Source organism: Anser cygnoides, chromosome 7 (assembly GCF_040182565.1).
Source record: "Anser cygnoides isolate HZ-2024a breed goose chromosome 7, Taihu_goose_T2T_genome, whole genome shotgun sequence".
Classification (NCBI taxonomy): Eukaryota; Metazoa; Chordata; class Aves; order Anseriformes; family Anatidae; genus Anser; species Anser cygnoides.
Genome location: NC_089879.1, coordinates 14,235,011 through 14,259,991, shown reverse-complemented (window position 1 = coordinate 14,259,991; position 24,981 = coordinate 14,235,011). Strand labels below are relative to the sequence as shown.

The window sequence follows — 24,981 nt, the reverse complement described above, 5'->3', positions numbered from 1 at the left end:
CTCGCTGTTTGCTGCCAGCACTGCCCCACGAGGCCACCTCTGCCTCGGCTTCCCCCGCAGAACAAACCGCGGCGGCGAAAGGCACTTCATTATTGCTCCGCTGAAGAGAAGGGAGGGAAGGGTTTTAAACAAGCTGCATTGTGCCCGTCTTCTTTAAAAACCAGCGGGGTAATCAAGTTCAGGGCAGCCCCGGACAGCTGCCCTGTGACCTATTCATGTTGACCCCCGCTATTCATCACTTTCCTCGGGACTATGAGGGCAAGCTCCCGGGGAGTGACCACCACAATAGACAGATACGAGCCAACAATAATACGGTTGCTGAAAAAAAAAAAAAAAAAAAACAGATGGCACTGCAATAAATTTACAAATCTGCATTCATGGCTCTGTTAAAAACACCCAGAAGCTAAAAGGCTGGAGGGGCCCCCAGAGAGCTTCCCCTGCCCGGTTTCTAAAGGCCGGCTCTCTCCCCAAGACTATTGAGCTCGTGTTCTTCATAAATGAAGAATGGAGACATAGCCCTTAAAATAACAAATGCCTGACCTAATCAATCTAGTGTTTGGGTCTAACACTAACTGATAGGCACTGAAAACTAATTATGTTTTTTGGCAAGGAAGTTGAATTAAAATGGAAACACACAGGTTAAAAAGGCACTGAAGCATTTGCGAGTCCCTTTGAAAGGGCGGCACACACACACACACACACGCTCACACGCAGGGCTTGAAACAGGAACCTGATTCAATAACTCATGCATTTATTTTTAAAATGAATCAGATTAGTCCCATGTGTGACCTGCCGGTCCATCTGTATGAGCCGGACTTAATGGGCACTCTTCTCACGCTTACTTCAGTTTGAAGTATGAGAGAGATAAATTTAGTTTAATTTTCAACAGATCAAGCTATCCATTTTCCAAATGGACCATCTGGATCAGCCTATTAAAATTAATTTATAACTTTGCAGTGTGAAAATTCGTTTGTTAGCTTAAATAAAGTTGCCAAAAACTTTTGCCACTTGTCATTGTTTTTTCTGAAGTCTGTTTTCATACTGTGGTTTTCAGTTTTCCCCTTCAAAATTTAATTTTGTCAGATCGAGCACTCAACAAGAACTGAACATTTGCATCCGTACTTCCAAATGTGTCATAGCTTAGATCATTTTACTGTTCCAGCTCACAGTGTCAAGTTCATTGCCTGTACTTGTTTCCTTTCCCAGTGCTGATCTCCGCATCTCTTCTGCCTTGCTGCCCCTCACCAACCTCAGAGCAGCCGTGCCTTCTCCTGCCAGCATGCTGAGGACACGGCTCCACTTGTTGAGACTTCTGAAGATACCCTCCTACAAAAATCATTACAGTCACCAGAAAAATCGCTTTCTCCTAGTAAGAGGTCCATAGCAGTAAGCTATGGGGGTCTTCAGCCTCTGCTTACAACTTCAGAGGCTTAAGCAACCATTGCACCTTTATATTACCTCCACCTTCTGGTACATCTGTTCCACAAACCTACCTGAGGAAACATTTATGGCCATGGCTAATGGCTAACTAATCAAAAATGACTAAATACGTGGACAATTTCACTAGAAAGACCGTTTAAATAGACAGACTTCCCCCCTCTCTCCACATACACACATTCAATTCTTCTGCGCAGGTAGGTCCACATTTCCCAATAATGAAATTTTACCAGCAGTGTCTTAAGGGAGGGACAGAAAATATGAAGTCGTACACTCAATATTTACCAAGTTAGCATCTTTCCACTAAGGTACTAGTACCGCATTCAGCACTTTTTGAGTATTACTGCTTTGACAGCATTTGCAGGACAGATCTTTTCAGCTTTACAAAATATGCGCAGATGTGAGACAGGGTAATCACTCCGCATACCTTCCTCTAGGAGATGCAGATCTTTCCATTAAGCATCACTTTACTCATTGATTAGGAAGGAAAAAAGCACGTGCATCTGTGTCTGATTTCTTCACCTACAGTTGGAAAATTCCCAACTGGTTCTTGTCCATCATTAATAGAGAAAAAGGAGCAATATGAGCTTCCAAAATGCTTTGATAGTTTCTATTTATGCCCACACAACGAATCTAAATTCCTTCTACCGCACACGCAAAATCCTGGGCAACCACCTCATATGATCTAGACAAGAAGGTACTTGCGTTAAGACTACAGCTTGAACTTGTCCACAAACACTGTTCTCAACACCCGAGGTGCCATAGAGCAACCAGAAGACCCAAGGATTTTGGCCACACAAAAGACTGGGCATAAAGATGGAGGCTGTGATGCATCTCAACAATATCCTGAAACACAGCTAATCACCTTGCTGTGAAGAATGTCTTCTTTTGACGAACTGCTAAGGAATTTGCTTTACTATACATAAAAGGCTGAGATATGTTTTAGCAGCCCACTCTTTCTCCTTTCTACCCACGAGGCACATATATGAATGAGAAGAGAATATTGGTCATTTTTCAGGTTATTAACCTGGACAACACCTCCAAGAAAATCCACCTTCAAGGGTAATGGAAAACTTAATTGTTCTAGAATGCTTTGAAATTCTCAAACACATGATCTGAAGCAAGACAAAATATACTACAAACAAGGCAGGAACAAGAACAGAAGGAAAGGCTGAAGAGAGCTTGATGAATACCAAATGGAAAAATGTAAAACTCGAGAGCAGAAGTCTAGATTTCCTTAGAAAGAGTCATCGACTCTCCTGAAAGGCAAATCCATGTGTCTGATTTTCCTGGGTATACTGTGACTAGCTCAGACTTCAAGGGAGAAAAGAAAGGATTTCCATGAGCATAAGTCAGACTTCAGCTTCCAAAAGCATTTAAGGATTCAAATAGCTAGAAAGTTTTATTGCATTTTTAAAGAGACTGATCACATACCTGTCTAAGTGAATTCTTCTCAGGAATGATCTTCCTAGGGGGCTCATCATTATTACAGTCTTCTCTCTCAGAGGAGTTCTGTGAAAGAAAGTAAGCTTTAATTCAGTTCTTATCCCTAATATTACTCTGCGAGGAGAAAAGAAACAGAATATTTGTACTATGCAAGCTACAGTATTTTACGTATACACACACCGGAGGCTAACTTGTACTTTTAAGCCAAACAGCTTGTTATGGCAGAGAAAGAATCTCTCCTCAGTACAGCAATGCACCACTGTGCAGGTGTCTATCGGAGAAGACTGTGCTTTGGAGATTTATTCTGAAATTACTAATAACTGCCTCTTTGAAAAGCTGAAATAATGGCTGGGTCAGCATGGTAACACCAGCGCTCCCCAACACCCCAGAAGAACTATTCAAAACAGCGGAACCTGAGGAAAACAAAAGACTGTGAATGGGTGCAACTGTTCCCTGTGCCCCTATGCTTTTAGTTTGACCAACAATTATTAATTGTACCGAGTCTGCTGGGCTGCCAAAAATCATAAAGAAATTTAATTACACTAAATTCTGGTGAAAGAGGTTGTCAGATCCTTTAAAAAAAAAAAGTGTAGGTAGCAAATGATACCGTGGTTATATTTTTCACGTCTGCCCCCTGAAGCTGCACACACAAACACCGTTTCTAGAAAGACTGAAGCTGCAAAACTTAAGCCACCACCTCCAGAGAAGAGTAAAGAGTAAAGATGAGGGAAGGGGGACAAGAAAAAATAAATACAAGGGTTTTTTCTGCACAGGTAAGAAAGAACTCCAGGAACTTTTTGTGTGTTAACCTCACCGTTAAAGCCAATTATTACTTGCTTTAGAGTAAAGACAGGATATTGTTTATCTCAAGACGTGTACAATCTTTAGCAAACATTTGGTTTAAAAGTGCTGGGTATGTGGGGGGAACCCTGTCCTCGCTGACAAAGCCAGCTACTCTGGAAGACAGTTTCTTTGCACGGGTTCAGCTACTGTGCTGACAGAGTAATGACAGCCAGCTTTGGGGGAATCCCACATACACATCTAAAATCAGTTTGATCACCACAGTATTCGTAGCCTTAGGCCACATTCCCACGCATTCAGTAGTGAGTAACTAAACAGGTTTTAAAGAGATACAGAAAAACTGCTTAGGGAGAGCTCTGCCAGGAAAAGGGTGGTTTTCCAGCAGCTCGCAGACAAGCTCCGGAGTGCAGAATTTCTAGCAGCAGTGTGCATTTTGTACTTGTACCTCCTCGCCCCAAAAATAACCTGTCCTTCTCACAGCCTGATTTCTTCCATAACCAGCTTCCAGCCCAGCACCTCGGGAAGCAGAAGTGGTGTCTGCTGGCAAAAGGAGGAGCAGCAGCATGGCAGGGCAGGGCTAGCAGGGGAGCAGCGTGCCCGGTGCAGCACGGTCATCGGCTGGGGTCCAGGCAGCTCAGCTCTGCTGAAGGGGAAGAAAAGGCGCAGCCAGGAGGTGCAGGGTGTAAGCTGTTTGCTGGGGAACGGCAGGGAAGGGAAACCAAACACACACACACGCTTGGGATGTCATAAATTGGTCAAGAGGATTGCGTGTTACGTCGAGGCTTGCAGACCAACTACTGATCTTCTTTGTTGGTTTTTGGTTGGTTGTTTGTCTGAACAAGCTATAGGACTCGCAAGGCACCATGACATCTGGGATGCTGTAACTAGGGTTTTATAATGGAAATCAATCCTAAACAGGCCTGATAAATCGCTGTAAGAGGCCAGCTTTTAAAAGTTTTCACGTGAGGCCTCTGCCAGGACCAAGTTAGTACATTAAATCCAGCCTAGAAAGGACTGTGATCGTAAAAACGCACAAGCTAGAATCACATGTCTCCAAAAAGGAATGCCAAACGTTAAAACTGCTCTTTTCTACTCATGAAATATAGTTTAGCAAGTGGTTGGATTCAAGAGAGGGTTTTAATTTTTGTGCTTTGGAGAAAAAGACCAAGGGAGAGAAACATAAGAACCTGAGGTGGGCGCCGTGCATCTCCTGGAAATGCACCTTGCTGGCTGGGGGGCTGGGGGGGACTCACAGGGTTGTTTATTCTTCTTGGATGCTTTCCCAACAGTCATCTCCTTCTCTACTGCAAGTGCTAAGATGTTTTCCCACTCCTAAGAATCTTTTCTACAGCACTGAAAGCTTGCCTTATTCTTGCCTTTGGAACCATTCAAGATTCTCCCTCCAAAAATCTCAAAAAGGAGGCAAATCGGTGCTGACGGAGAATCGCCAGCCCTTACTCGGAAATTCCTAGCTACTGCAAAGCATCAAGTTATCTGCTTTTTCTTTAAGCCGAGCATCCGATTTTAAGAGTGAGCAGAGGACCATTTTGCATTCATTATCTTTATAGGTGGCAAGGCTAAGAGGTTGGCTGAACAAAGACCAGACAAAGACTGCCAAGTGCATATGGTGGTTCACAGCTTGGCGTCTCACCACTCTACAGCACCAACACAGCAGCTCCAAGCGCAGACTATTACAGAGGAGCGCTGCTCATGCACTTTTTGTCGGCAAGCAAGTTACGCTCAGTGAAGACAGAATGACTGGAAAGCATTACACTTAAAAAAAGCACAGCTGTTTGTAACTCCCACTCATTTCTCACGAAGAGGGAAGCCATCAGTCCAGGGGCAGGTACGAGACCCTGCGTATTTCAGGACTAACCGTAGCCGCGTGGAAGTGAGTTACACTCGACAGGGCAACGCTCAGCCACGGCCGTGGGAAGAGCACAACATAATCGGCTGAAACGGTGCACCTAGATATTTCTCCCTGCTGAACAAGGTGGGAGGAGGGATAAATACGTGCGAGGTCAGAGTAAGGTTTGCTTCGGCAGGACTTCGGCGATGCTCTCTGCCACAAGAGAGGCAGACAAAGGGAGGAGCTGCTCCGAGCACCCTCTCGTGGCTACTGAAACGCACGTCTCAGGCACAGAGCCGGAAAGGAGCACTGGGTATCCAGACGGTATTTTGGGTGTACTCGCTGGGAATATTAAAGATCTGCAGCAATTATGCTTGATACATAGTAGACGAACGATGGAATTTATTAGGGTGAAAGGAGCGGAGAAAACCAGTGCACACCGAAAGCTGAAAAGCCATACAAACTCTCTTTCATCAGGGAAACTAAAAAATCCTGTAACCTTCCTTCGCAGACTAAAGCCAGACTGGCCAAAACCGTTTGCACCGAACTCAAGGCTCTTTTATTTCAAACAAGGACAAGAAAGATAAGATGAGAAGTGCCAAAGCCTCCAAAGCACAAACTGATCAGTCGCGGTGAGATAAGTAACGTGTATGTGCGCACACAGTTTCCACAGGCAAAACAATTTTTTTGGTTTTGATTTGCCCAAGGTCAAACAATGACACGGGAAGTGCTGGGAAGAGAAGGCAGCAAACCCAAGCTCGTTTCCTGTAACCTTCGAAATTTCTCTTTAACGGGAGGTTCCTGCGAAAAGGGGCTTCGCCCTCCATAGTTTGTTTTTCCTAAAATGGCTCCTGTCTGTAACGAGAGCCTTTTAAATCTGATTTGCATTTAAAACTTCAGCCTGTAATTAACAGAATATAATTCCGTGGCAGGTTGTCTTAAAGACCACTACGAAATTATTACTATTTAACTCTCCCCGTGAAGCCTCCTCCGCCGCTAAACACAACATGCTACAACGCATACGCAGTCCCCAGACTGAAGCGGTTGATGGGAGATGACACACAGCATTTTGTGTACGCAGCCCAGCAAAACACTGCTGGGAACGAGCTATAATACGCGGCTAAATGCACTCCCAGGGACTACCAATTGGGCAGAGCTACCTTTAGTACCGCCTCGCTCGTCGTGGTGGAAATCAAAGCCCTGCCAACTGGGGGAGGCTTTCTTTGGGGCTCTTCTGCCCGGCACTAATTATAAAACTGTACAGATGCAGCCTTTTTTTTTTTCCCGAGTGCGGGGAGCTGGGGGTGGGGGAGAAGTGTGTGTCTATGCGAGGAGCACAACTATTTTTTATGCTTTCAAATTCTTAATCCTGTTTGGAGCTGTCAGTGGGGGTTAATGGAAGCCTTGGATAGGAGAATTCCAATCTGGTTGGCAGATGGATAGGTTGGTTATAGCTGCATAACTATGTCTTGCCTGCAGGCACAATTCAGAACACTGTTAAAGCAATATAAAGTCTCTGTCAAGCTGAACCATTTGGATCAGTAGCAAGGAGAAATAATAATAAAAAAGGAGTTCATTTCTGGGCCTTGCGCGTTTATGCTAGTATGCAGAAACTGATTAATTGTCATCGTGCGCTGGTCTGCTATACCTCGGATTTCTACTTCTGGAGTAGATTTTGCATGCTAATATAATCATTCTCCCTCTTGAGACATTAGCAAATAATCAAATGAAAAACAGGATCATAATTTACTGAGATTCGGGCAATTCTCTATGCAAATTTGACTTGTTATTGCTGCTGCCTCGTTAATCTGAATGCCTTTGACAAACTCCTTTGATTTATGAACTCATGACAACTCCAATGTGTATATATTTTGCTAGATTGACATTATCATTAAGAGTGGGTGGACTGAGCTCACATGAATGGCTGATTTTATTCGCTGGTGTCTGCTGCTCAACAGCTGAGCATCTCCTTCTCACAAAGCCCCTGAGCGCCAGGCTCTTCCCATCTACCCATCCATTCATCATCTCGATGTTAATTGGCCCAGGCTTTAAGCAAATTTTCAACACGATTTAAAGGCACGATGACACTGATTACTGACCCTCTGCCATACGGTGCCTATTGATTAACCTGACAGAGATGATGAGCTTGAGGGAAACTAGGTGTGCGCGGACCTCAGGGGGAAAAAAAATATATTGTTTATGCAGGCAAAACACTTGTCATTATCCCAAAGGCCAGAATTTGTGCTGCACTGGCCCTTAAAACACACTATTGCTTTAAACACCTGCATCCAATACAGAAAACGCTGGCTTGCTGTGGAAAAATGATTACAAATTTGATGTCATGTGCAGTCTGTATTTTAATCGAGTTCCCTGATAAATAGACCCCCTCGAGCCAGCCAAGCCTCTCTCCAGCCATCGCGCGCGTATCCATCAGTTTGAGCAGAAGCCGGGGCAGGGTGTGTTTTTAGTGATATCAGCAGATCCAACCGCGTGGAGGAAATCTACTTGGGTATTTCAGGTCTCTAAGCAAATAATACAGTGGGAACACAGTGTCCGAACGGGTACAGGAGAGTAAATATTCCAAGGGCAAACCGGATGCCAGGCGTAGCCATCTCGGTACTTGCTGCCACGCTAAAAAAAGGTGCTTTTCACACCAGTGAAATACTGCTTTTCCCCTCTCCCAGTGCAAACTTGTTGCTACGACCTGACCCTCAGACTCCTAGGTGCGTTCAGACATTTTAGCAGAGCTCGAAAATAACTGGCATCCTCTTTAATGTTTCTTGAAGCGCCCCCACGATGCACGTGCTGCTCCTCACCAAGGGCAGAGGGGGACCGTGTTCAGTGGCTCCCGCCTGGCTGAGAAAGGAGGTACATCAGCATTCTGCCCGCAGACCGGTGCTAGATGAAAGGAAAACGAAGCAGAAGGCCTGCTTAACCCCTGCCCAGCCCCGGGTTAAGCCTGTCAGTCAACGCACACTTCTTCTTTCCCAATCCACGCCAGCAGCCTGCCAGCAGCCCAGATGTTTCTCTTGTTTGGTCTGGGCGGGTTGCTGCCCCAAGATGCTACGAAACCGTCTCCTAATTTGCATCATTGATTGCAGGGAACAGGACAAGGAATCGCTGGGTAAAGGTACGGGGGAAATTAGCTGCAATTGTCTGATGCCCATGTCAGGCAGAGTGCACTGAAAAGGGGAGGAGAGAGGGAGGGAGGAGAGAAAAGAGAGAGATGTGTGGAAATAAGTGCCAGGCTAAGACTACAGGCACATATAAGCCTTACGTTCCCTTTCCAATAACCTTTGTAAGTGATAGATGAGTCCAAGCCCATTGTTATCGTTAAGGGACTGTCAGCATCCTGATTTTATAAATGCTGTCTGTCAGTTTATAAATATCTCAGCCATTTCAAACAGTGCCTGGATGAATCCTGGCATAGCCAATGTCAGCCCGAAAGCAGTATTACTGTTAAAAAATTATTGGGCTAACCCCCACTTAAAAACACTTAACAATAGCTTCTCCTTTTTCGCCTCCCATGAGGCCCGAAGTATTCAAATTGAGGCTTATTTAGCTAGTCACTACGCTATATAAAATGGTCCTTAACATTGGCAATGTTTTGAGAAATGCTTTGAGAAGAAAAAAAAAAAGCGTAAAAACATCAAGTTTGAAGGCAATTCTCTGTCTGTTTGGTAGATAAAACAAAACTGACAGCTGTAACACACAGGGAGATCCACAGCAATGAAAATGCAGAGATAAGTATTAGACCCCATTCCTCTTTGGCATTTGCTGCTCTGAACATTCACCGAGATTAGATCCTTTTAGAGAACACCATAAATTGCAATATGTAGGCACAAGGGGGTGACTTCAGCCCGGAATGAAGGCACAGCCAAGTTTCCCAGCCCTTCCAAGTTTCAAGTTAAATGGTACTTTTACACGGGGTTTATGGCTCAGCATCAGAATGACTGAAAGCGAGCAGTCGCTGCAGCCCGTCTTGCAGCGACTGCTATCAGAAAAGCAAAGGAAATGAGCACGACTGGCCTTCCAGTTCAGTGCCTGTTTTGCAGACTGGCATGCATGCTCATACCATGATTATGCAGCTATTATCCCGCTGCACAGATCCTGCTTGGGATATTTTTTTTCCTCCACTACATTTATGAACTCCTCACGACAAGGACTTCTGTCCCTGTCACCCCTCCCAAATGTTTACGTGGTGCCTAAAGAACTGAAGTTCGAATTCGTGCCCGAGCGGCTCAGGTACCTACTAAAAACTGAATTCTTACAATTGAAGCTCTGACAGCAGTGAAAATGGAAAAGTACAGCGCTCCCCCCCAGCCAGACACATACACACATGTTCGCACAAGTCCCAGTTTGGTTAATGCAGCCCTCAACAAGAGTTTCTAGTTTACTTATTTTTCAAAATAAAAAACAGGAGAGGATTCTTTTTTTTAATCTGTAGAATGGACCCGTCATATTTTTCCTTTTCATTCACATCAATAATTTGCAGATTGGAAAAAAATGTGCATTTTCAAAGCAATGAGACGACAACGGAGCTTCGTGACATCAGGGAGAGTTTTCTTACCAAGCTGATTTAACTTATTAATTATTGGTTTGTTAGAAAGAATAACTTAAAGGTGCGGGGAGTCTTAACATTATGAGAACAGCATATTCAGTTTAATGTTAAAATATGAAAGACACGATAAACAGGCATCTTGAATAGCACAGATCTGAGTTGTAGTTAAAAAATACAACAGAAATCCAGGTGCAGGGAACTGGCCATTTAGGGAAATTAAAAAAAAAAAAAAAAAAGCAGCTTCATTTTAAAGACATTTCTCAAACGAGAGAGAGAGAGGGAAAGAGAGAGAGAAAATATGGCTAATGAGAACAGTCCTTCCACGTTCCCCGGGAAGCAGCCCTGCTTAACATTTCTGTTCTGTGAATTTAAGAGAGTCAGCAGTGGTAAATTTGTTTTTAATATTCAAGCTTTCAAGCCTTGCAAGCTAGTTGGCCAATGGCCCTTTCTATTCCAATGTTTGTTGGTGCCTTATTTACACAAGCATTACATCCGGAGAGCCTTTGAATATAATTTCACGTGGATTAAGGGAAGAACATTTGCTTCTGCTAATCAGGACATCTGGTTATTTTTGTAACTCAGACATCTGCATTAGGCAGCTCGACTTCGCCATTCTTCATAACAAGGTTAGAGCTTAAGAAGCCTTAAGGACCTCTAGCTAAATTTTATTATTTGCATTTTTTCACAGCCAGCTCTGCTTCAGAATTTCTTTTCCTAAATAGCACAGATCGATCAGCACCTTCACAGGTATACATATGCTTTTCGAGCTAGCACTTTCCACGCGTGATTTTACAGCATATATCTCATACTCTAAGATTTTATAGTAGTTCAAAGCTGTCTGCATCTTTCTGAGGAACAGAAAGCACACATTGCCAAAAAGCATGGATGAAAACATCCAATTAACCTTATGATACATATAACATGGGTATACCTCCAAATAGCCAACCAGGCCACTTACGTAAGACTGGTGTCAGGACTTGTTCCAAATCTGATTATCGTGGGGCTTCCCTTTGCCTCTTCCTAGCGCGTTATATCTGCTCCCCGCGCTGCACAAAAAAGCATTCTTCCGTTTCTGTTCTTTAGGACAACCTTAACAATTTCTCCAATCTTTTAAATTCTTGCTCGAATTCTTGTTTAAACAGTTTCAGCTGAGGTTAATTTGTCTGCAAGACTGCAGAATTGTGCCACGCATACTTCCAGAAGACAGATTTCGCATGCAACAGAAGCTTCTTAAAGACGAACAGAATCAATCACGGCTTGACTCTCGCTTCTTTGTTGGTTTCATTTTGCTACATTCCTTTCACAAAAATTCATTTTCAACACTCATCTCAGGGCGCTAAAGTACTGAATTTGGAAATTATACACACTCATTCTCAGTTTGCAGGATTCTTCCCCTCCCCTCCCACGAATCACAGCTTTTATCAGTGCTTTTTTTCTTTTCTTCATCTTCAAAAAAGATGTTTTCTTGATTTTCCCCTACGTGTAAGGGGGGAAAAAGAAGCAAAGTCTGTTTTTACAGGCTGTGAACATAAGCCAACATCCAAAAAAGGTGTCAAAAACATATTTCTATTACTAACAAGAGTCAGCAAGAGCCAACAGATCTTGGGAGTTTTTTAAAACTTTTTATTTATTAAAATTCTCTAGATAGAGATTAACTTTCTTTGTACAATATTTATTACAGATTCATCTGCATAGGAACCGCAAGTGCTCTAAGAACTGGGTTGTAAAATTGGCTAGTTTTGCTGTAGATTTCATCTCCTTCTTGAAGAATGATTTTCTAACTTTTCATAGCTACCTCCCTCAGAGGACCAATGCAGTTTCAGTCTCACTCTAAAAGCCCTTTCCCCTCCAATCCTCGGTCATCTCCTACTTTCTTTATTTTAATCTTTTTTGAAATCTCCCATTCTGAGCTCTCCTGGCAAGTAGACCAAAACACTTCCACTACTCAATGCACCTTTTCCTTAGAGCCCTTGGCTTGCTCACTCCCAAACTTCTAATTCAATCACGCGGCCCTCACCGTACTGCATTGTGTCATGCTTTTCTTGGTCAGCTTTGTTTTTTAACTTCTTATTTTTCATTGCAGGGAAGAGGAAAAACGATACAAAAAAGAGAAAGCATGAAGTAGACGTTGTCTGCCAAAGTCAAAATGGCAGGATGAAGGAAGAATCCCAAATTCTGTCTTGTGTTAACTTTTTAATCACATTTCTTCCCCCAAATATTAACTGACTGCAGCTCACTTGTTTAAAGAAAGGGCTACTCAGCGAACTCACTGTATATGTCTACACCGCAGCACATCAGGGCACCCGTGTCTTCACGTTGTAGACAATGCTTGCCAGGTGACCCTCCAGCCAAAGTGACCTGGTTTTGCATCTAAAAAAGTACTAGAGAGTCACCACGGAGCCATTTGGGTGATACAGCTCCGATTTCCCAGCGTTTCTCACGGTTGCAATTTGTCCAGGCAGGCCTAGGTGCTTTGTCTACCTTCCGAAGCTACATTCATCACGGGAAGCATCATCCACCACTGGACTGCGGGGCAAATCTGGTTAACTTCCAACACACGGTGCGTCCATTTCCATACAGCACTGCTGAAAAAACTAAATTGCCAATATACCAAAAGGTGCAAGTCTAAATGCTTCCCAACCTCCCATCCCCATTAAGCAAATATATATATATATATATATATATATTTCTAATAAAAGAATGGGAAACTATGGACCAGGCACTGCACATTTTAACATTTTACTAGCAAGTACTGTGACCTTACAATAACTGCCACCCAAGAAAGAATCCTGGGTCCTCCCAATCTGGCTACACCAATTTAAATGTGGTAACACAAATCCCTCCTGTAACATTTCAATTTACAAGCTCGCTGTTAGGATCTTTTAGTACAAAATAACGCCAACTCCAAAACACCATTTTCTTGTAGAAATAGAACAAGGAGGTACAAAACGTCGTTGCAAATCTCACTGCCTTGGGTAAGGATGAAGAGTTGGACCTGCTATGGAGACCATCAAATGAAGTGGGTAGTCAAGCAATCAAAGAATGAAAGATAAAGGTGTAGATAGAAGCGCGTCTTCAGATACCTTGGGGCTAGCAAACGTTTTGTTCCTATAGGAAATTATACAGCCCTAGACCATCAGCTGTCGAGATCCACTATTTGCAGCTTTTCGCTCCAACATGAATGGCTTATTAAACCTACAACATATCTGTTTTACTTAACTTCTTGGTGGAGAAGGGCCAGGAAAACAAAATGTACTTAAATGCTGAATTTTTTTTTTTCCAGGCTGAATGCCTTTCATCCAATAAGACATTCAAAGCAGTGACCCAGCAAATGGATTGAAAAAGCAATCTTCCGTCTCAGTGCCACATTATCATTCCTATTCAGTATTCTCGGTGAGATATCTCAATCAGCTGGATGTGTGTGTAAGTGACAGCGCAGCCCATTGCTGGGTTAATTAAACATTTGACTTTAACACCCTCCCCGTCATTAAGCAAATAAAAACAGATAATTCAAACTGCACTTCATCCACGGGGTACACAACATACATGTCAAAATTAAGAGAGTCCAAGGCCCTCAGGGAGTTCTACTCGGGGAGGTAATCAGTTTAAATCTTATCTGGTTTATCAATTATTCTATTGATTAAAGCAGGGTGATTATACAAAACTCCTTCTTGCCACATGGGATACATGTCAGCAAAGCAGGACAACACAGGGAGGCTCAAAAACGATTTGAAGAAAACACAGACAGATGAATAACCGTCTATTAGTACATGCCAGCAATCCATACATGGAAAAGCTGACTTCTTTTTTAAGCAAGCCCTTCCAAATTAGAGCGCTGACGTTGTTACTTCATCTGCTTTAAAATCAGATCTACAAATTGAAAGGGCAACCCTTCATTTTAAATGGACAAGTTCTTCCCCAGTATTTGAAACGCGTTTTATTGATACTGATCTTGGAACATAACAGACACCAAACACAGGAAATTCCAGACTTTTAAAGGCATTATACTTATCCATCGATGACTCTCAAAAAGCAGATGGAAAGGGCATTCCTGATACTTGAATTCTCCTACATGTATCCATGATATAGCCATAAGTAAAACGCTGCATTTTAATGATAAGAGTGTGACAGCTCATCTCAGACTTAAAAACCTCATGTTCTAAGGGTTTTGGAGATTTTCTGTCTTGCTCTGGAGGGCTGCAAAACGTTAGCAACTGTGGGAGCTGACATAACCGCATTTTCCAAATCTTCACAAGCCCTCGTGCAAAATCCCACTAGAGCAGTCCCTAGTGCAGCTTCTCTTGCATTCAGCCACAGTACACAAAGCAATTCCCGTTACTTTGCATTTTCTGCTCCTGGATGAAGAAAGGTTCAAAGGACCACAGTTCCTCCCAGGTGTTTGAGCCCTGAGTTTATGAGCGCAGCCCCATCCCCACAATCTTCCCAGTTGTATTTTATTTCAGGTTTTACTGTCAGATCGTAAACTGGATCCTAAATTGGCCTGCTCAAGACCTTGCTTTACATACACGACCCAGGGACCATTTTAAAAATGAAGCACTGCAGTCTAGGAAAAAAACAACAATTGCAATTTATTTCTAAAAGTTCCCTCAAAGCAGAGGATTAGCAGTAGAAGAAAGATCAGCCTTAAACCAGGGACTTTTTTCCACAACACCTCTTACGACCTTTTTCAAAATACTCAGACTGGTAGTGCAAATTATTTATTACTAATCTAATCACATCTCAATTTTTAACCAGGACAGAGGGTAGGAACCACAGTGGTCACACCTCTGACAACCTGCAGGGCCCCAGCGCTCCGCTTGCCAGCATCGTTGGAGCTGCAGTCACAGGAATTTTAAGAAATAAGGCCAGCTAACAAGAAGGCCTGAGGTATGTTCTTGCCCTTCACCTTCAGAAAGGGATTAGATGCCGCTCCATATTGGCACTGCATGTGCATCCAACCATACTTCAGCCTCTTCTTCGCAGCTCTCTTTTCTTCTTTGGAAGCAAGCTAGAAGACCGCATTAGCATGCTGTATTTTACTCTCACCACTAGAAATACTGAGGGTGCTATTTGTAATTGTATTCTTTTAAGAGGTTTGTTCTCTGCAGCTGTTTTCTGCTTGCAGTGTATTTTGTGTAATCAGCACATCATCATAAATACATTGGCTGTTCCCCCGAGGGAAGCTGTCACTGTTTAATTTACAGAACAACCTGGCCAATGTGAATTCTAACACTACAGCACTATGGCAAGAAGTTACCACACTCGGAAAAACAGGTTTCTATGAATTTTTATATCAAGAGCTGGTCCCAGGACAATTTAGGTTCTAGAAATAGATTGTTTTTAAAAGCACTTTATACACTGGATGGAATAGATTCTTTCCCACTTACAGCTTCTTAAGGCAGCACTGAACTCCATCCCCACATTATTTTGTGGGTGCCAACCCCAATCCCCGCGACGTAACCATCTTCACTTCTGAGATCTACCCAAAGAAGGCACTGCAGGTAGGTATCTTAAACTGAACTTTTTTTTTTTTTATGAAGAACAACCCAAAACATCAAGGTGTTAGCTGTCCTCATTTCAACAAGCAAACATACTCTGTTGCAAGGTCAAATGTTATTACCTACATCAAAAGGTTGCTGCACAGTTTATTACTCTGAAGATGCCATAGAAGTGCAAAGCATATTGCTGAAAGACTAAAAACGTATGCAGCTTTATTGGCTGAACGAAGAGTTGCTTCCTTTGTTTGCTGGATATAAGGCTGTATTTTAAGAGAATAAATCACAAGCACTGCCTTTTTTTTTTTGTAGAAGGTAGAAAAAAGCCTGACAGCTGATCATACTATATGCGGCCACAATTTAGCAAATTCCACAATGGTGCCAAGTTATACCGGCAATCATTTAAGAACTAAACACGAACCCCAAGTAAACCTTTCGGCACAACATGAGTTACTTGGGTATTTTATTTGCAATGTCTGCTAGAAGCAATCTGCCTGACTATTTGGAAAGGGACTCAAGGAGGCTGACAACCTGATTATTTTATGCATACATTATACAGATAAAATATATAAGGTATATTGATAAATGCCAAAGAGAACCAACTACAAATGTAAATAAATCAAACCCAATTTAATGGATAAAATTAGTTGGGAATTGTCCTCAAAAAGCAACACAACTATTTCATACCAAAAAAAAAAATATGTTTTTCATTTCCAGGGCAGTTAAAGAGATTTCATTGAAACTGAAAATCCCCAAGTTCTGTGTATAGCAGCACTTTGCTGGTTCTCAGCAGTAATTAGAAGCCCAATTAAACATCACCAGACACAGGGCAAGTATACGAACATAATAAAGAATCATGCACATCACAGAGTACTGTTTATGTATTTTGACAAGCACTGTCTAATTTTACTTAGTTTGCAACAGAATTCTAGGTAATTATTTTGGTCTATTTGAAAAGTAACAAAATCTAAGGAACAACCATTAAAGTAAAATAAATACCATCTTATCTCTGATACGGTCTGTGAGAATGATCTACCAAATCAAGAAAAAGCTGAGTGGGAATGGTTAAATTTTTTTTTGGAAAACTGAGTAATTGGGTTCTCTAGGTAAGAAAGCATGTCTGACTATTTTTATGCATGAAATAAGTAGCAGCCAACAGAAAACTGAAGAAATAAAAAGAAACCCATCCCATGCAGTACAAAAAAAAAATACGTCTCTCTCCAAGCTAGGAATTTGAAGATAGAGCAAGCGTATTTTTACTCTGAGGATTTGGGTTTGTCGCCCTGGAATCTGCATGGAATCAGCTAGGTACCTGATTTCACTGAAGGAGTATTTAATTTTGTTCTCCCTATACATGCATGCATTTGAAGTTATTTAGGACTATCTCTGTATGTTGTATTTTACAAAGGTCACTGAATTCTGACCAGCACTGGCTTAAGTATTAGATGACGCAGTACTTGGTGACTTCCCCAAATTCATGGTAAAGTTCCATATTTTAATTTTTTAATTAAAACTGTATTTGACGTGGCATTGGCTCCGTGGCAGTTCTGCAGAAACAGGCAAAACTGATCTGATGCACCTGGCTGCCTCCGAAGCACTGCTCACGGAGTCCTCAGACCCGAAAGGATGCCCATGCCGAGCACTTTACCGACCGCTCCATGCTACCTCCTGCAGGAACACACCAAAATATTTATTATTGCTACCAGGGGACCGCAGCGGGCTGCGCTTAATCCCTCCTTGCTCCGCCTGAAGCGAGAAAGATTACGGTTAGATCAACGCTTATCACGATTAGATCGGCGCTTCCGATATTTACACGACGAGTGACTAAAACGTTAATTGGGAATTTATTTCGGAAAAAAAAAACAAAACGCCACCCCCGAGCGGCCGGGCGCCGGGCCCGTGAGGCCGTGCAGTACCCGGCGGGGCCGGCGGGGAGCAGCACAGGCCGCGCCAGGCCTCACACATGCGCTGAGGCGGCTCCTAATTCAATTAGCGCAGGCTGCGGCTCCGGAAAAAAAAAAAAAGAGTAATTCAATTAGCGCGTTGTGGAGCTCCGCAGTACCTCCAAGCAGATGTTCGCGATCCTTAGGAGCTGGAGCTAGGTTTAGAAGTACCTGGATGGCGGTCGGCAGGCCGCCTGCGCGCACCTCCCTGCCTCCTAACGAGGGACGGAGGCGAAAGGCGGGCTTGGTGGAGAGAGTTTTGTTCTGTTTTCCACAGCAATCGGCCAAAGTAATGGCAGTGCACTGAAGACCTTGCCCTCTTCTTCCCTGAAGAGCCCATGGTGCAGAAACCAGAACAGGGTGCAGGGGATTTTCAGCTATAAGGTGGCTTAAGCCCTTAAGCAAGGACAGCATCTCCCACTAAGTGCTCGGCGCCTAGCTCGAGGAACTAACAGAAAAAAAGTGCAAACGAATAAATGCCATTCCCAACTGCTAAATTGTCATTTACTCCCAACCCCCAAAAGTCTTCACTTTGCCCCCTAAATGGGGGGAAGGCTCTGTGTTGCTGCTGCTAGAGCTGAGACCTCGCAGATCCATCCCGAGGCCAGGCGAGCTGTGTGCTTCCCAGCCCAGCCGCAGCGCTGCTGCCAGACATCAAGGTCACCAGATTTAAACCCTAAATATCTCTTTTTACCAAACCTGTTCTCTGTCCACAGGGCAGTGGCTTTACTTTCTTTAAAATCTAAAATCCCAGCCTCAGATAACCTCTCTCGGTCTTCCTAAAATTACGCTCCTGAATGAGGGCTGGAGCCAAGTGCAAAAATTGCGCAATTAATTTGGCTTCGTTTCTGCTCCTTCTCTTATCCCCTCTCATGCCTTTATAATCGCTCCTGCCAGGTGGTAAGATGAGGAGAAACATGAGAAACGGATGCCGAACACCTCCAACAAGAAACTTTGCTTAAAAAACCAGGTGTCACATTGTGGCAGTTCAATATTTCATAGCCAATACAAGGAATGTGCAACAACACTGCAACTTTAAATCTTTGCCTCCCGTGTCAGTCTCTCTCCTCTCATTGTAATGCCAAAGGGAACAGCAATCAGAGTGGAGATGTTCAACGTGATAGAGGTCAGGACACCGGTGGATCAACGTACCAGAAACACGACCTTGTTTATTTTTTTCCCCAGTATTATTGTTTACAGGGTGCTTTGCTCATGTACCTTGTGGTTCTTAGCTAAAAGATGAAATTACAGCCCAGGATGAAGCGCTCAGGCACACATCCAATTTGTGTTTCCATCTCAGAAAACAAAAAGCTTCTGAGGCCCTCGGGCTGCCATTCAAACTTGGAGAGGCTGACATTTTTAACAGCATGAACCAGAGACTGGCAGAGGGAATGATCTAATGCATTTCTGACTTGTCAATCAAAGATCTCACCTCTGCTGTCTTGTAAACAGTTGGGGGCCACCTAACTACGATCATAAACAGGGGAGAGCCTGCCGCCAGCCGGGGGGTGCTGCAGCCACATGCTCTGGCTATTAGCCACCAAAATTACCATTCCGTTTTAGAGGCTCGCTGTAAACAGCCCACGGGCACATTTCACACTGCCACTGGGAGTGCACGAGAGGGGGGAATACAAAGCAGCCTTGGTCGAGGGAGGCCGCATCTTGAGGCTGGTGGGGCGTGTCAACTGGACACCACCCCATCTCTCTCCCCACTAAGGTACCCAACTCCGCCTACCAGTAAAGGTCTTCCTCCAAATTCATTTCTCACAAACGCATTTCTGAGCAGGCACAGCTTGACCACCCCCAAGACTTTGGCTTTAACCTCCTTGTAAGGCCATAAATAAAGTACTACTATGACTACTACTCACATTTACTCTGCATTTCTCAGCAATAAAACATCAACTTTTAAGGTAAGAGGCATGAGCAATCTGAAAGAAATTAAGAATGACCATTTCTAACAATTAAAAATAAAATAGATGTAAAAATAATCTGAGAAACTAGTTCATTTCTTCCTCAAGGGTGCAACAAGCTTTCATTACACCAGACTATTTACATCTTTGACACTCACCTTTCTCCAAAAGCGATCTCTGTCCAAAGAAGAGGAGCAGTGCAAATCACACCCATACTGCAGAACCTTAAATACCCTCCTGTTTACTTCAATTTGACTAATACAGAAGGATGGCCATGCATTCCTCAACCAGGACAGAGACTTCTGCCTCAAACAAGGAACACACTTTGCTTCTGCAAAACCAAGCAGAACGCAGTCTTCTTCATTTAACACTGCCTGGTGTGCCATTCTTTATGATCAAAGCCTTCACTTCAAGTAAGGCAAAATGTGAATTTCTGGCATTCCAGAGAAAAGCACTTCCATATTCATTCAACAAGAGGCTGCTACCACCACCATAAGAAAGTCAATTCTCCTTTCCAATTACTAGAGCCCGTTAGAGAAATAAGAGTTTCGGATCCAGCAAAATAAAGCTGATTAGACCACTTTTTGCTTTTTCACTGGTGCCTAGGCTCCAGACAAAAAAAAAATTAATGCATGACTCTTGTCCCAAAACATTTACAACCTACAGTGGAGCCAATATTTGTAAGCAGTGTCAATTGGGTAAAAATGAAGAGATGATGGTCTGTTCTCTGTGATTACCCTGATACATAACCTTTGGCAAGACTTTTAAATTGCTCCTTAAGAGTCTGCATTCATACAGTAGCCTACAGAAATAAATTAAAGGAAATATTATGGTCTTCTGCAAACCTGAAAGGTTTAATGCAATCATTTTCTTGGCATCGTCGATGGGTGTAACTGTAAATCAGAATTTTCAAAGAACTGTGACTATGAAAAATAACATAAGCTGAGCCCTGTAAGCATGCATGGAAAATATTTTAAAAAGGGGAAAGTAATTATCTTCAAATGAAAAATGTCATGAAAACAGGCACCTGTTGGCACATCTGGAAACTTCAGAAACATGGATTTCTAGGAAAAATACACTCTAAGTTTTTTTATTATTTGAAGAATCTACTTGCAACCCAGCTTTCAGTTGTTTTGCAGAGTGACAGTACAGCATCCAAGACACTGAAAATGAAATGGCTGGCCTTTTTCTCTTTTTTTAAGCACCCTTTTTAACCCCCTCCCACAAAGCCTTATCAGAGTTCATGTTCCAATTTGCTGCCTTCTTTCACCATGATCTCTATGAAATTCAGTTACACAACAGACTATCGGTTGCCAAGCCCTGAGATAAAAGATGTTTAAAAAAACAACTGTTTCTAGCTCCTTAATCCCCCATTCCTGGGTTTAGCCTTAAAACCTTTCCCACTGTGCGAGGATTGCCAAATGGAGCTAAGGAACCAGAAGATCCTGTTTTCTCAGAAGTGTCTCCGATAATAAAAACCCACAAAGAAGAAAAATGAAGTTATCTGACATATTAACAGAATCATCTCTAAATCGACTATCTGCCAATGTTTCCCATGAGGAGTCAGCAGGGCTTTAACTGAGCTATTCAAAAAGAGCCTGTTTCCACATTTCTGTCTGAGCATCTGAAGGTAAGCATGTAAATAACTAGACAAATTCAGCAGTGACTAAGTAGCCTTCCAGATGGCACCTTCTCTTTTGCCACAAGCAAAGAACATTGATATGCTTCTCCAGTTACTTCAAGCTTGCTAGCGAAAAAAAATAAAATAACTTAATATGAGGAAAATTTGCTGGGGTACAAAGAAGTCTTTAATGCTTTCCTGAAGATTCAATACCAAAGAAAGCATTAAAGAACGATGAAATATTTCAATATCACAGCTTCAAGCAGGTTTAAACCACTCCCATTTAGACTACTGCACTGGAAAATGCAGAAGCCATGCCTCCTGGAGGGGAGTTTTCTGCAGACCATGCAAGCTAATGGGGATCAAAGCCCATTGAAAAGATGGGCTGAAATATGGATGACACATTGCTGCAGAAGCTGTTACTGGCATTTAGTTTCTCAATAGGCACTAAATGAATTCCTCGGCAGAGTCAGTGCTATGAAGACTACTAGTATACCATTTTAGATGGCAAGTGAGGCAGCCTTCCCCAATTCCCATAGTCACTAAATACCCACGGAAATGTTTTGCTAAATCTGCAGGAATGCAAATGTCAAAGTCCTGATCCACTTCCAAGAAGGCAATACATGGTAAACGGTTCAGCTTCTGACTCATTTGACCCCAAATATCAACGCAGCGTATTAGCAGAAAAGTTACTGCACATAGCTATCATTATCGAGAACATCTTGAGCTAAAAGAGGCGAGTTCCCCTTCCCCTTTGTAATATACGTTTATTGTGAGTAATCAAAAATAATTCAAAGTAGAAAGAAGTCACAATTTGAGTTTATAAATTGTTTTCAATATACTGCTAAGGTTTTCTAAAACCTGAGCTTAAAGAGATCTGAGATTTATTCAACAGCAGAAAGCCCAAAAAATGAGGCCCATCCGATTTAGTCAAATTATGCAAATCAGGATTAAAAGTAGGATTCTAAATTCTGCCTGTTGTCTCCAGAGTCCTCTTAGACTAATAAAAAGTCTTCTTCCCCCTCCCCCATGGAAAGCTCCACTAAAAGCTTGCTGCTTTAGCAGAGGAGGCCTGGCAGGACACCTTCCAGAGTCCATCAGTGCTAGTGCTGGGTCAGCAAAAAGAGTTGCAGCAAAATGATGTAATACACTTAAGCCTCCCCTGAGACTGAGACGATTATTTCCACAGTACTCTCCTAGTCCTGGAAGCAGGCAGCCAAATTCAAAATTATCTTTGCACGCTACCCTTTAGAAGCGGGTAACGAACTCCCAACAAAACGATTCTGAAATTTTCAGGACGATTCTAGCCTATTCATTATGCCTGGTTTTGCAAGATGCTGGTGAATAAAACTCTCTGCCACAGGTTAGGTCAACAAATCCAGCAGCACAAACCCTGAAATAAACATTCATGCTACCATGAGCTCAAATGAGCACACTCTCTCCAGAAATACTTCTAAGGTCCCCCAGACACTGCAGTTCACACACAATCACCCAGAGAGAGCATCTGATAAGAACATAACATCTCTGCAGTCCAGTCTCCACTGCTCTCCTTTTTGTACCCACTTGCCATCATAAAATGCTTGCAACAATATTGAGCTTTAGCTGGGTTTCTAGACACTAACCTACCAGCTGCTTCACCCACAGGAGAGTAACTCAATTTTGTAAGAGTCACTGGTCGCCTAGAGCATCTGAACAAACCCTGTCCAGCAAAAAGCTGTCTCATGACTGAGAAAAGCTTAACTAACAAATGTGGAGACCAAAGAAAACCTGGTTCCTTTACTTGTCATTTGATTGACAGCTTACTTGTACAAAAATTTTCGATAGTCAAAGTGTCCAGACTACTGCTAACAAACTTGAAGGAAACAAACACTGGCATCAGTTATCACTGTGGCAATGAACCCACCCCCTCAGTCCTCCAAATGGCACACAGAAAATTTCGATAGGAAGGGAATCACCGGATGAATAGCCAGATTGGAGACTGTGTGATGGATACTGTTTGCCAAATATAATTAAAGTGCTATATTTTTGACACAACTGAAAGCCAATGGAAAAGATGATGGTACCAAGCCAATTTAGACAAAATAATTATATTAAATCAAAGAAATGGAAATGCCCCAGTACTGAGCCACCCTGAATCTATGCAAGATGGGTTTAAATACTGGAGGAGCTCTGAATGACAAAGGAGAGGCATACAGTATGGAGCAGAATAAATGAAGGTAAAGCAAACGAAGTAGAGAAGCAGATGCACACATACATGGGTGGAGAGAAAAGAAGGAGCGTGGAGAGACAGAAAGTACCTGGAAAGCTGGGAGTGCGCCAGTCCCTGGGTTATACAGGCATCGCAGCGAGGGCATGCTGTCCGCCAGGCTGGAGCAGCCCAGCCACAGAGATCTGGGCATAGAGCACTGCAGAGAAAGGACAACTATGAGATGGGACTGTATGAGACAGGATGGCACAGATTACAGGAACTTTCAAGGCTTAGCCAAATGGCATCAACACGACTGCAACTGGCCTTAAAGACTGAGACATCTTTAAGAGAACACAAACTGCTGGTGACACTTTCCTTCCGAGAAGCTTTACGGATGTCAGAGTAGCAAGAAAAAGGCATTATGGATCAGGAGAGTAATTTTTTGATCAGTTTTCTACACCAATGTGCGAGTTTTTTCACCAAAAAAAAAGTTCCCTTCCAATTAAACAGACCTCTTCCCCATGCATAGCACATTCCAGGCACAAAACAGCACAAAGCAAGCAATTCTGCAAGGGAAGCAGAAAAGCAAATGACAACTTTAAATGGAATACTGGCAGGGAAAGAACAGGCTTTTTGTACACTGGGGTTTAGAAGGAAAAACCTGCAGGTCAAGGTGAACAGGAACTTGGTGACACTTGATAGGATTTTGTGTTTCTGCTTGCCTTGTTATTCATGAAATAAAATACAATTATTACAACAAAAATTCTGATCATCGAAAGCACAAATACAAAAAAAAAGGAGCCAAAGCAGCCAGTCAAGGAAAATACTAACCATTTTGTATAGTTAAAGCCCTTACTTCCTGAAATACAGGGAGTTGCTTATTCATTTTAAATCGCTACTGCTAAATCTAGGGATGCATTATGACAGCTATTGCTTTTACCAGCCAGAGAATTTTTGATGCCATAAGCACTGCTGCATTTGTCTAATTACTGGTAAGGCAGAGAAAAACAAGTACATTGTAAACGGGCAGCTAGCTATGAAAACTGTAGGATGTGACAGATTAGATGCTAGAGGTTTCAAACCCTTGCACTCTTCCTTTTTGCAACACTTTTTTTTTCCCCTTTTTAAGGGGGATGGGAAGAAATCTGAGCGGAAAGGGCAGCTGGAATGGGTATGAAATGACAGCTGGCTTTTGAGCCACCATTTCTTGCTGCTCTTAAGAGGGCTAGAAAATCTTGCACTAGATTACTATGTAGGAGCAACAAAACCCATCTCTGAGCACAAAGGTGATCATCAACATTCATAATTTGGCAGTGTGTAGACAGCCACAGAGAGATTAACCCTGTCCATCACCACATTCTTTGGTGTATTTTGTCACAATTTATGCTGCTGTTCCAGAAATAGTATTAAAAGATTGCTGGGGTACAGAACCTATACAAATGTGCTTTCTGGAAGTCTATGGTACCTTAAAATAAATTCCCCACCTCATTTTCTCTTTAAAAACCTCTTCACCTTACAAAGAAACGGGAACTCAAGAACCGAGTACTTTATAATATTACTCCTCATGTGAGAAAATGCCTTTCCTGGAGACAGAAAATTAGAGCCAGAGTATTGTAACAGGCACCAGAACTGAGCGACACTTCCCTGTCTGCCATCCTAGCCTTCCAGGGGACACTCACTCCCACCTACAAGCACCTTCCAAATGCCAGCAATCTTTCCTTTGCAATGTA

General features: G+C 42.7%; 1 protein-coding gene across 21 annotated transcripts in view; it reads right to left on the bottom strand.

Moving 5' to 3' along the window:
• The window catches only part of BTRC (beta-transducin repeat containing E3 ubiquitin protein ligase), a 119,488-nt gene that overhangs the window by 68,576 nt on the left and 25,931 nt on the right, over positions 1-24,981 (bottom strand). For 10 of the 21 annotated variants that reach the window (XM_067001015.1, XM_067001011.1, XM_067001007.1 and 7 more), the window contains 2 exons: positions 23,361-23,468; positions 2,872-2,949 (listed from right to left, as the gene is read on the bottom strand). The exons of 3 other annotated variants lie outside the window; for them this stretch is intronic. In XM_067001015.1, the coding sequence (XP_066857116.1) occupies positions 2,872-2,949; positions 23,361-23,468 (186 nt within the window). The remainder of the gene's footprint in view (positions 1-2,871; positions 2,950-23,360; positions 23,469-24,981) is intronic. 8 more of the 21 variants (XM_067001020.1, XM_067001018.1, XM_067001012.1 and 5 more) reach the window with 2 other exon arrangements.